Here is a 12,649-nt window from a genome sequence, read left to right as displayed (position 1 = left end):
GCAGTCCCAGGTGTGTGAGACCAAGGGGCACAGGGTGAGCGTGATCCCACAGGCATCATGGGGCTGCAGGACCCTGGATTTGGGGTGACCTAGCAGACCATGTGGTGCCACAGCGCTGGGGACAGCCCCAAAGGCTGTGGGGCCTTGGAGCCCCTGTCTGGGGCAGTCCCTCAGTGAGGCTAGCTGGTGCACAGGATGCAGGAGACTCTTCCGGCACACTTTGCAGGGTTAGTACCCAAAAATGCCAGCTGGGTGCTCCCCTGAGCAGCAGGAGCCACCTTGTTTTTCCGGTTCTCCCAGGAAGTGGGTGCAGGGCGGTGCCGAGCTGGGCCGCAGGGCAGAGCACCCCACACAGCCCAGTCCTGCGTGGGGCTGCACTCCGTGCTTGTGAGTTTGGGGCCTTACTGGAGGGTTGTAACAAAGTGGGTCTGTCTGGGTGCTGCTGGTACATGCATGTGAGAACAGAGTAAATCAGATTTATGGAAAAGCTGCTGAATGTGGGTTCAGCTGGGACAAGGGCTGAGTCGCCTGGTGCAGGCAGTGAGTGGAGCTGTTTGTCTTGAAGAGCAGAGCTGGATTAGGGATTGTTGTTCGGTTCTTTGCTAATCCCTAATATCTTAATTCTCCTCTGGGGATTAGGCTCAAAACTAGCAGTAGGTGAGGACCCACCTGGGAGGTGGGCATTGAGCTTTCCCAATTTGACATGGGAAAGTGAGTTTAGGAGGTGCTGCTGGGCTTGGTGCAGACATGATGTGGCTGCTGGGCTACTCCTTTGCTTCCTGGCATCTGCTGGGTCCATTGTCCTGAACAGGGCAGCCAGAGCTTGGGAGCTGCTTCCCAAACTGTACCCTGAGGCACTTCAGCCGAAGACCCAAGGTCAGCACTTCTGCCAACTCTCTGAACTCAGCTGAAGTTGTTCAAAGGGGAATAAATGTATGAATCAAGAGTAGTTTTGTGTCATTATCACACCCAGCTCTGCTCTGGAGGCAGGCTGGGAGAGCTGGGAATGTCCAGCCTAGAGAAGAAAAGGGGAGACCTCAGAGCCTCTTCCAGTGCCTAAAGGGGCTCCAAGAGAACTGGAGAGGGACTTTGCACAAGGGGGAATGGCTTCTCACTGCTGGAGGGCAGGGTGAGATGGGATATTGGAAGAAGTTGTTCCCTGTGAGAGTGGTGAGACTCTGGCCCAGGTTGCTCAGGGAAGCTGTGGCTGCCCCATGCCTGGAAGTGTCCAAGGCCAGGTTGGACAGGGCTTGGAGCAACCTGGGCTACTGGAAGGTGTCCCTGCCCGTGGCAGGGTGTGGAACTGGATGAGCTTTAGTGTCCCTTCCAACCCAAACCAGTCAGGGATTCTGTGAAATCCATAAATTTAGATGTCTCCTACTAGAATTGCCTGACAGAGGGAGTACTGTACAGGTCTCTAATGAGCTGATTGCTCCTGTGGACCTCCTTGAAATCAGCTGATGACTTCCAGAGGGTTTGCTGACAGCCGTGTCTAGGAAGTTAAAAAGTGTTTATCTACTAAATGGAGCTCTGGCAGCTCCATCTGTTTTAATTCCTTCCTTATGGTGAGTGTTATTGGGATGTAATTTCATCGAGGGATTTAATTTAAGGATTTGAGTGACTCATTTGGGGCAGAGATCATTCTGTGTGGAGCTGGGTGATCCTGCTGCTGAATGGTGCGGTCAGAGCAGAGGTTTGGTCTTGTTCCTGCGTTCCTCTCTCATGAAAACTTATCAAAGCAAGAAGTTTGTGGTAAAAACTGCAGAGGATTTTTTTGGAGCTCTCTTTCTAATTGTTAATTGATCTTATTCTTTATAGGGATTTGGTATCCTGAAAGCCAAGGATTCCCTTCCTCCTGTAGCCAGGATGCTGCATCGCACCATTCACCTTTTCCGGAAGGAGCTCCGGCTGCACGACAACCCAGTGCTGCTGGCTGCCCTGGAGTCCTCAGAGGCCCTGTACCCCGTGTACATCCTGGACAGAGCATTTCTGACCTCCTCTATGAACATCGGGGCCCTGCGCTGGCACTTCCTTCTCCAGTCTCTTGAGGATCTCCACAAAAACTTGGGCCAGCTGGGCTCCTGCTTGCTGGTTATTCAAGGGGAGTATGAGACTGTTCTTAGGGATCACATCCAGAAGTGGAATATCACACAAGTGACGCTGGATGCAGAGATGGAGCCGTTTTACAAGGAGATGGAGGCCAACATCCAGCGCCTGGGGGCAGAGCTGGGCTTTGAGGTGCTCTCCCTGGTGGGCCACAGCCTGTACGATACCCAGCGGTATGTGACTGCCCCAAGACCACAAGTGTTTCCAGGGAGGTCATTTTAGAAAAGGCCAAATGACTTGGATTTTCCTTTGGAGAAAATTGGACTGTCTGAGGTGAATGTGGTGCTGTTTGCTGGAGAAACTTTGTGTGTTGCTCTCTTGAAAGGAACAGATGAGATTGTGCACAGGTTTTAGGATTTCAGCCTAAAGAGCTGGTTAACTTTTTCCTTTTGGGCAGTTTAATTCACCTAAAAACTTAAACAGAATGGAAGAAATTCTCTAACACATTTAGTAGGACTTGTAAAGGTTCTTTTAAATATGGTAAAGAGTTTTTGGTGTCGGATCTTTTCAAAATCTTTCAAATCAGCTTTCACTGGTGTCTGAATACACTTGTTTTCAAGCTGTTACTCAGTGCTGAAGGATTGAAGGTATTGAAATTACTAAGAAGGAAAGCAGTAATAACTAAACCAACCCTAACACTCCAATTGTGCAAAACCCCTAACTTATGTAAATGAATGAATGTGGGTAACTTGCTGTCTTGAATTCAAGCTGTTTGCACAGGTGATTGCTCAGAGAGGACAGTTATTTACTGCCCTGAACCTGGTTTTTGTGACACCAAAGGCGTCCCACACCCTGCCCTGTGTGTTCTAGCTGTGTGTGGCTGTGCAGGTGAAGCCATGACTGGAATCCTGATCCCAGTTTTGTTGTCTTAGGTCCTGGGAAACTACTCTTGGGATAGATGTACATTCACCCAGGGGAGTTTTACTTGTAAAATCTGTAATTTCCACATCCAGTTGCAATAATGAAGTTGTTATAGCCTGTGATGTCACCTTCCTGTCCACTGGCAGTTCCAGCTTCTTCCTTGGTTTCTGTTGTGTGAAAAGAGATATATATATTTTTTTTTTAAGGATTTTGGACCTAAACGGTGGGAGTCCCCCATTAACTTACAAGAGGTTCCTTCACATTCTGTCTCTTCTTGGCGACCCTGAAGTGCCTGTCCGAAACCTCACAGCTGAAGACTTCCAGTAAGTACCGGCCAGTGAGTGGGAATTTCTGGTCCTCTTTCTCTGCCCAAAAGAAGAGCCAGGGCCAAATGATAATGAGGCATTTTAGATGTTTTCTAGTTCTATTTCTGTGCATGGAGGGTTATTGATTCTGTACGCAGGGGATGTGACTCTTGTTGGGAGTGGAGAGCAGATGGTGGAATGGTTTGATACTCATCTCTTTTGATATCTGTGCAGCAGATTTCCCACCATGTGGGACACCTCACAAAACAATGTTTGGATTCAATGATTGAAAGGTTTTTTCCAACCTTAATGATTCTGTGATTCTAGTAAGGTCTTAAGCTCTTGCAAGACACTATGAGAAAAGCTTTTATGAGATGTCAAACTCCTACAGATGAAAACCTGGGGAATTTATTCGAAGGCATGCTCTACATTCCTCTCAAGATTTTGGACAGGGACTGGATGAACCAGTATAGTTTGTTTTATGCAGGAAGTTCAGTGGAATAATCCTACTGTTCCCTCCTGGCTTTAAATCTCTCCTCCTCTCTGCTATATGGGAAAGAGGGACTGAGCTCATGTCTCCCAGGACTTGAGAAGAAGCTCAGAGTCAAGGATGTCTTGTGTTTAGCTGTGCATGAGGAGAGGTCAGTGATCCAAAAGGAGGTAAAACTGGGGCAGGAGAGAACTGGAATGGGACTGCAGGTACTTGGGATTCAATGTCAGGTGTCTCCTGCATGGCCTCAGCTCAGTGCCACCAACCCAGGCTTGGATTTTCCCATCTTGGGGGAGTCCTGTTGATTCCTGAATGTTGTCCTCAGACAGCCTGATGACAAGATTCATGTAAGTAAGTACAAGTTCCTATGCTTTTTTTCTAGCACTGTTTTTTTTCCCTTTCTTGCCTAATTTGTTTGTTTGGACTTTTAAAATTAATGCTGATGAGAGATAAGTGGTTCACATGCTTCCCAGCAGGCCTGAGCTATATCAGTGCTCTGAGAGCTGCACTGGCCCCACCTCTGTAGGTGTCTGCAGCAGGGCTGAGCTCAGGTTTGTCCAGGTAAGTACAAAGATCTGTTGATATGTGAGTTCATTCATGACTTGTGAGAAATCATTGTGCCACCACTGCTTCCTTGGGCTTCTTCATGTGTGTGTTACGGGAGGCAAGAAAAACCAAACTGATGCTCTTCCAGCCATATGGGGGGCAGAGGCCTTGGGAAGCCTCCGCAGCTGAGGCTGAGGAGATGTTGGGGGGCTGCTGAGGGGTGTGGGCTTGGGGAGCCCCCATCTTGGTTAGGAAAGAGCAGCTGGGGTTGCCCAGGAAGCTGGTCTGCCTCCTTCCCTATGAAACTGAAAGAGAGAAGGTTTGGATTAGATCTTTGGACAAAATTCCTTCCCTATGAGGGTGGTGAGGCCCTGGCACAGGTTGCCCAGAGAAGCTGTGGCTCCCCTGGATCCCTGGCAGTGTCCAAGGCCATGTTGGCCAGGGCTTAGAGAGCAGCCTGGGATAGTGGAAGGTGTCCCTGCCCATGGCAGAGGGTGGAGTGAAATGGCTTTAATGTCCCTTCCAACCCAAACCACTCTTGGTTTCTGTGAAACCTCTCCAGAGCAACTTCTCAGGGGCACAGGAGCTGGAGTGGCCTTTGGAGGCAGCACCATAATTGTATTTAAGGTCTGAGGAGGCTGTTGGTTCCCTCCTAGGGATGGATGTGACAGCTGGGAGCACCTGGAGAGGAGCTGCCTCTAAATCTTGTGTAGAGCATGGGAACTAAAAGGGGTCTGAGCTGTGGGTGCAGCTGACTGCTCTGAGCACTGTAATTTGGTAGTACTGTTCTTCTTCCTCCAGTTCAGGCTAGAATTCCCTGGGGCAATTGCAGGATAAACTCTTCTCCCCCAGGAGAGTACAATCTGGGATTCCTCGGTGTGCTTTCATTCCCTGTGGTCTGGTTGAAGTGTGATAGGGGAGGCTTGGTGTGCCATGGACAGGGGCTGCCTCCTTCTCTTCCTTCCTTTTGCTCTTCTCAAAGAGTTTTCTCTCTCACCTCAGGAGATGCAGGGCCCCTGACCCGGGCCTGGCTGAATGTTACAGGGTCCCTCTTCCTGTGGATTTGAATATTTCCTCAGAGAGCCTTTCCCCTTGGAGAGGAGGGGAGACCGAGGGGCTGCAGCGCCTGGAGCAACACTTAACCGACCAGGTCAGCCCTGATGGAACACAGGGGGTTGTGGGGGCTCCAGGTGGGCTGAGATCAGTGCCCAGCTTGGCTCGGGGAAGGGTGGCAGCTTGGGCTTGGGTTTTGTTCTCTTTGATTTCTGGGAAGCAGGAGTGTTTTCCAAGCACAATATCAAACCAGCCCCTGTGATGGTGAAACCAGTTCCTAGAGCTTTCCTCTGTTTATTACTGGACATGTGTTGTCTTGTGCTGCCTGAACCCAAATTTCTGTTTTCATTTCAGGGCTGGGTGACAAGTTTTAGTAAACCAAGGACAATCCCAAACTCACTGCTTCCAAGCACCACAGGCCTGAGCCCATATTTCAGTATGGGCTGTCTGTCAGTTCGGACATTTTTTTATAGGTTGTCAAACATTTATGCTCAGGTAAGAAAATGATTGGTCCTAAGTAAGCAAATCCAAAACTGTGACATGTCTGGCATGGGAGGCAGGATTTAACACTCAGATTGTCTTGGTAGAGACCTGGTGTATCAAAAAATGTTGCTTTGTACATGTCTTCTCACAGTGTCCCACGAAATCTGCGGAGTGGCTTCATGTTGTGTGAAACACCTGTGAATGTCTGCAGCTCTTCCCAATTAAGTTTTACAAAAAGGATATTCATATTCTAAATTCATATTTTCATCAGGAGCTAGTGACAGGACAAGGGGGAAGGGCTTCAAACTGAAAGAGAGCAGGTTTGGATTGGATGTTGAAGAAATTCTTCCCTGTGAGGGTGGTGAGGCTCTGGCACAGGGTGCCCAGAGAAGCTGTGGCTGCCCCATGGCTGGAGGTGTCCATGGCCAGGTTGGACAGGGCTTGGAGCAACCTGGGCTAGTGGAAGGTGTCCCTGCTCATGGCAGAGGGTGGAGTGAAATGGCTTTAATGTCCCTTCCAATCCAAATCATGGTTCTATGAATAGGGAGCAATCAGACCCAGGATCAGCATGGAAGCCCAGGAGAACCTTCCTAAAATTCAAGGATTTTGTTTGTCTGTCTGGTTGTTAAGGGAAATTTTTGATTGATTTATGCAGTTTTGTTTCTGGAAATCAACTGGTTTTGTCTTAGACAAGTTTTAATTATAGCATAAACCAAAACCACTTTCTGAAATCTTGTTTGATTCTTAAGAAAAAGTGAGCTTGAAACCAACCCAAGAAAACCAAGGTCCTCCTTTACCTCTGTCTTAAGATTATCTTTTGAGACATGGCTGAACCACCTGGATTCAGTTAACATGTTAATAAACACATGGTTAATGTAAGAAATCTCAGTGTGACACTGTTTTGGAAGATAGGTGGAGAATGTTTGATGTAACACTGAGGTCTGGCAGTTTGGCTTTGCTCTGGGCCAGACAGCATTGCCTCAGATGTTTAATTTCCTTGACTTGAACACTAAAGTGTCTTGAAACCAGTATAGTAGTCAGAATAATTTTTATTTTATAGGCCTGAGAGTCACAAAATGAGTGAGGCTGCAATGATATGTATGAACTGAAGCTGTCACCTTGTGTTTTTTGCAGGCAAAGCACCACTCTCTGCCACCAGTGTCGCTCCAAGGGCAGCTGTTGTGGAGGGAATTCTTCTATACTGTAGCATCAGCAACCCCCAACTTCACCCAGATGGCTGGGAACCCCATCTGCCTCCAGATCTGCTGGTACAAGGACGCAGAGAGGCTCCACAAATGGAAAACGGTAATGAGGTGCATGGCCACAGCAGCTGTATTGGAGCTTGGAGCTTTCCTCTTCCCTTGATCGATCCCTGCTGGCAGTTTGAGGGGGTCTTACAGTGGTGTGACAGGCTGTGAGAGCTGGGAATGTTCAGCCTGGAGAAGAGAAGGCTCTGAGGAGACCTTAGAGACCCTTCCAGTGCCTAGAGGGGCTCAGGAGAGCTGGAGAGGGACTTGGGAAAAGGGATGGAGTCACAGGATAAGGGGGAATGGCATCCAACTGACAAGAGGGCAGGGTTAGATGGATATTGGGACAGAATTGTTCCCTGTGAGGGTGGGCAGGCCCTGGCACAGGTTGCCCAGAGAAGCTGTGGCTGCCTCTGGATCCCTGGCAGTGTCCAAGGCCAGGTTGGCCGGGGCTTGGAGCAACCTGGGACAGTGGAAGGTGTCTCTGCCCATGGCAGGGGGTGGAATGGGCTTTAATGTCCCTTCCCACCCAAACGGTCTGTGAAAGCAGTGTATGAGTAGAGAGCTGATGTCCCTGTTCTGCTGCAGGCACAGACAGGGTTCCCATGGATCGATGCCATTATGACCCAGCTGCGCCAGGAAGGCTGGATCCATCACCTGGCTCGGCATGCTGTCGCCTGCTTCCTGACACGGGGGCACCTTTGGATCAGCTGGGAAGAGGGAATGAAGGTTCATTGCTGGCTTTTATTTTCTTCTGTTCTGCCTGGCCCTGAGAAACCCTGCACAGCCTGAGTCTAGCAGTGGAGTGCTCTGCAGATCAGGGTTTAGTTCTGCCCCTTCCTGTGGATCTCAGGGTTTATGGAATCTCTTCCTTTGTCACTCAGTGCAGCGGTGAGAGGCCATTCCCTTACCCAAATCCTCATGATTTTCAGATAATGAGAATATTGGTAGAGACATGCTCAGTCTGTAGCAGGTCCCAAACCCAGAGTTTTTGGGTTGCTCTGTTCCTTCTGTCTGTGGAGAGCATTCCTGGTGTGCCGGTGAGGAGGCAGCCCAGGCCCCACAGTGCTGTGCTTCCAGCAGCAACCCCCATCCTTTACCTCCCAGCCTGGTTTTGTCTAGTTTTTGCAATGTAGCCATTTCAGGGGTGTTTCTCTCTCTTCCCATCCCTGATGTGCAGGTGTTTGAAGAGCTGCTTTTAGATGCTGATTACAGCATCAATGCTGGGAACTGGATGTGGCTGTCAGCCAGTGCCTTCTTCCACCAGTACACACGGATCTTCTGCCCTGTCCACTTCGGGAAGCGCACAGACCCCCAGGGCGACTACATCAGGTCAGGGGACACCCCACTCCACCATCTCCCTGAGAGCTTCCCAAACTCCTCTGACAGCATGAGCTGATGAACTGGATCAGTTTGAAACACACACCAGTTAAACAGGGCTCATAGCAATGGTTTTGTTGAACACATGAGGAAACTGAGGCATGGAGAAGCAGAGAGATACCTATCCTTCCAAGTGATGGCTGAGCAGGGCTTGCATTCATGGGCACTTGTTGCCTCCAGCACCATGTTTGATCACCAGGCTGGCTCTTCTTTCTGAGGGATTTGGCTAGAACTTTCCACAGCTTCCCTGCTCCAGTGTGCACTTTGTTTCTTGCTTTTCATAGAATTCTGGGATGTGCTTGGAAGGGACCTTAAGCCTCATTCAGTTCCACTCACTGCCATGGGCAGGGACACCTTTGACTATCCTAAGGTTTCTCTAAGCCTGGCCTTGGACAATTTCAAGGATGGGGCAGCCACAGCTTCTCTGGGCAACTTGTGCCAGGGCCTCACCACCCTGACAGGGAGGAATATCCCAATATCCCATCTAAACCTGCCATCCTTTAGTTGCACACACATAGGCTTTATTTTCCACTCTGAGTCCTCTTTGCTTCAGAGTCTCATTTTGTTGTCTCTCCATAATGTGCTGACGGGCTCTCTCAAAGCACTGCGGGGTTTCCTGGGATAACTCTGTTAATGTTGAGCAAACAGCTCCAAATCCACACACATCTTCCTCCAATCCTGTCTAGATTTGGGTATTGCCAAGGAGAAGCCTGTGCTGAGGTACTACTTTGACATTCTGCAATAATTTTTAAAATTTTGTTTGTTTTTTAAATTTGTAAGTGTTTAGGATGAAATGTCAGTGAAAATGTTAAAAACGTGTTTTGGAGGACATCAAAACTGAAGTACTGTTTAAATCACCCCATTTATTCTGTGCTGTAAAGTTAACTTTTTGAAGATACCACCTATGGAGGTTTGAGAACATTAAACAAATTTTTTTGTGGAGAGTGAATCAGAACTTTCCCACGGATTGTAATATCAATATTAACATGGCACAGGTTGGTTTACACTTCTCAGAATGTCTGAATATTAGCCTGCAGAATTATAAACCCCCCTATTATTCCTGTTTTTTAGGAAATACTTGCCTATACTAAAGAACTTTCCCTCCAAGTACATCTATGAGCCCTGGACAGCATCTGAAGAAGAGCAGAAGCAAGCTGGATGTATCATAGGTAATTAATTCACACTTCTTGCTAAGGATTGCTGCTAACTATCCAAAATAAATGTGTATGAGATGGAAGCATCACGCTTACAACATAAGGCATTTATCTTCTGAAAATGGATGAATCCAATAGCCTTCCTTCTGCTCATTCTCCATTAACATTTTTTAATTGGAGTTTCATTTCACAGTACATATTTTTGCCTCGACTTTGTTCTAAAACTCTTGGATCCCTCCATGCTTTTGCCTTTGAATTTATCTGGAATTTTTTTTTTTTAATTTTGAATTTATCTTTGAATTTTATTGGATGCTTGGCTGCTTTAAATAGTATCAGAACATTTTGTGCTTTATCTCCTGCCTGAACACATCTTTGAAAGCTCTAATGTCAAAATGGAGCTCCTTTCTTTGATGGAGAGGATTAGGCACTTTCATTTAAGAAAAGCTGGAAGTATTTCAAATCCAGGGAAAATGTCCTTGCTGAGTATGGCTCTGTCTCCACATTGCCCAGGTCAGGATTACCCCTTCCCCATGGTGAACCACAAGGAAGCCAGTGACCACAACCTGCAGTTGATGAAACAGGTCAGAGAGGAGCAGCACAGAACAGCCCAGCTCACAAGAGGTGAGAGGTGCTGCAGCACCTGTGTTCCCTGTGCTGTGACACACAGGCTGTCCCCAGGAATCCAGGGCTCTGGGGCTTGGCTTTGGCTGCTTTTCCAGGATGGTTTTCCTATTTGGATACCAACATCGTGTGCAGCTCTTATGTTTACTGTTAAAACGCTGTCCCAAGTGTGAGAACAAGAGTGTGAGCCTTTTCTTCCTTCTCTCTTCCCTTGGAGCATCCTCCTGGCTGCTGCAGAAATGTCTTCCCAAAACCAGATCTTCTCCACCTGCCCTGACCCCCCCAGGCTAGCTAGGTGTGTCTACAAGGTGCAGAAATCTCTGCAGCTCTGCCCATGCCTCTTGTAAACCAGAACATTCTTGTTGGTCCTTGGTACCATGATCTGCCCTATGCCATAGCAGTGACTGAGATTCTCAATGAGCACAAAGCTCTGGAGAGGTCAGTTGTTCCAAGAAATTTACCTTTTGGCATGGTTTTCTGTGTTGCTTAAGCCTATGGATAACAAACAGGTAGTTATCAGGGTAAGGCTAGAACACTCTACTCTGCTGAGCCTGAAGTAATGAATTAAGTAGGTCACACAGATGTGTCACTTATGGCACCTGTGCTCTTAAAATTGAAATCCCAGGGCCTGTGCTGAGCTCAGAGGAATCCTTCACAGTAAACCATGGAATTTCAGCCTGGTTTCGGTGAGGAGGGACATTAAAGTTCATCTCCTTCCACCCCCTGCCATGGGCAGGGACACCTTCCACTATCCCAGGTTGCTCCAAGCCCCATCCAGCCTGGCCTTGGACACTTCCAGGCATGGGGCAGCCACAGCTTCTTTGGGCACTCTGTGCCAGGGCTTCACCATGCTCACAGGGAAGAATTTTGTCCCAATATCCCACCTAACTCTGTCCTCTGGCAATGGGAAGCCATTCCCTCTTGTCCTGTTCCTCCAGGCCCTTGTCCCATGTCCCTTTCCAGCTCTCCTGAAGCCTCTTTAGGAAGGGTCTCTAAGGTCTCCCTGGAGTCTTCTCTTCTCCAGGCTGAACATTCCCAGCTCTCCTAGCCTGGCTCCATAATGGAATTTAAGTGACAAAATACCTTTTTATTTAACAATGGGCCACAGCAGCCTCTCTATATTATGGAAACCCAACATGCAGCAGCTGAGGGGAACCTTAACTATTCCTTCCTTCGTTGCTCTGATCTGAGGGAATTAATTGTTCCAAACCCTGGAATGGAAACCTAGTAATGTGTCTAGGAGATCACACACTGGAATAGTACAGATATAACCACTGTATGCTGGCAGTTCTTCCTGCAACCCTGTGGTACCAGGGACTAAATGTTGGGAGTGCTGCTGGAGATAGAGCAAAAATTTTGGGAGTCCCTGACTCCAAGCGTTATCCCAACACTCATCTCAGTATGAAAACCAGCTCATACAGGTGAGCAGATGTTGGAATAGAGTAAGGGCTAAGGAGTTGGATGGCACTTGGAGCAATCTGGAAGGTGTCCCTGTCCATGGCAGAGGGTGGAATGAAATTAGCTTTAAGGCCTCTTCACCTTACTGAAGTCAGAGAAGGCTTTGCAAACTTTAATCCTTCTTTTTTTCTTGCTGTAGATGATGCCGATGACCCCATGGAAATAAAGGTAAAACGTGAGCATTCCGAAGAAAACATTTCAAAAAGAAAAGTGGCCCGAATGACAGAATAAACCAAAATTCCCTCAGGGGTCACCTGCTGTGTACCAAAAAAAGGCAAGAGGGAAGAGCCAGGGGCCAGCTGAGCTGGCCAAAGTACTGTCCTCCATACTTTGCCCTGCTAATGGTGCTTCTTGCTTGTGACCTGACCTCAGGAGATGTGTTCCATCTTGAGTAGTTTTAGTGCAGTTATTTTGGATGAAATTGTTTATCTTTGAGTGGCTTCTGGACCTTGTGCTGAAGCTGTTGGATGAATGCAAGAGGTGCCTAGTTGTGGCAGGTCCTGCTGCTGCAGCATCCTTCAAATCCATGTGTTTCATGCACCTGTATAAATAGGTTTTGTGACAAATACTTATCTTAATGTCAGAAGACCATATGCACATTAATGTGGTTCCACATTAGTATTAGGACCTTGATTTGCTTGCCCTGTAGAGACAGAGACTTAGGTGTTACTATGAGTTTTCTTAGTTTTCTGAGTGTTCATATTAAAGCAGAAGTTTTCACTTCTCACACTCTGTTCATGTAAACAAGAAATTGTTTTTGTAAATACTGTCACTGTTTTTGCATTCTTCTTGATGAGAGGAGGGTGTTGATTTACAGTCTGTTTGACCAATGTGGTTGAGAGGTGAGAATTTCACCCTCCAATCCATGGTCACTGTTCTAAAAGTATATAATAGGATAAAATAAACAAATCAGAGCTTTTTTGCCCCTGCTCATCTTTCTCCCAA

The 12,649-nt window shown here is 47.7% G+C and overlaps 1 protein-coding gene across 1 annotated transcript; it reads left to right on the top strand.

Moving 5' to 3' along the window:
• Positions 1–226: 226 nt before the first annotated feature.
• LOC134561368 (cryptochrome-1-like) lies at positions 227–12,431 on the top strand. Its single transcript, XM_063418294.1, is given in 12 exon segments — positions 227–340; positions 343–387; positions 1,819–2,279; positions 3,174–3,290; positions 5,311–5,458; positions 5,716–5,856; positions 6,979–7,149; positions 7,680–7,820; positions 8,272–8,423; positions 9,543–9,640; positions 10,136–10,246; positions 11,844–12,431. Coding segments are annotated over 12 exon segments (1,776 nt in total). The 5' UTR covers positions 227–241; the 3' UTR covers positions 11,936–12,431.
• The last annotated feature ends 218 nt before the right edge of the window (positions 12,432–12,649 follow it).

Source organism: Prinia subflava, chromosome 23 (genome assembly GCF_021018805.1).
Source record: "Prinia subflava isolate CZ2003 ecotype Zambia chromosome 23, Cam_Psub_1.2, whole genome shotgun sequence".
Taxonomy (NCBI): Eukaryota; Metazoa; Chordata; class Aves; order Passeriformes; family Cisticolidae; genus Prinia; species Prinia subflava.
Note: the sequence above shows the minus strand (reverse complement) of the source record. Positions and strands in the feature narration are given on the sequence as shown.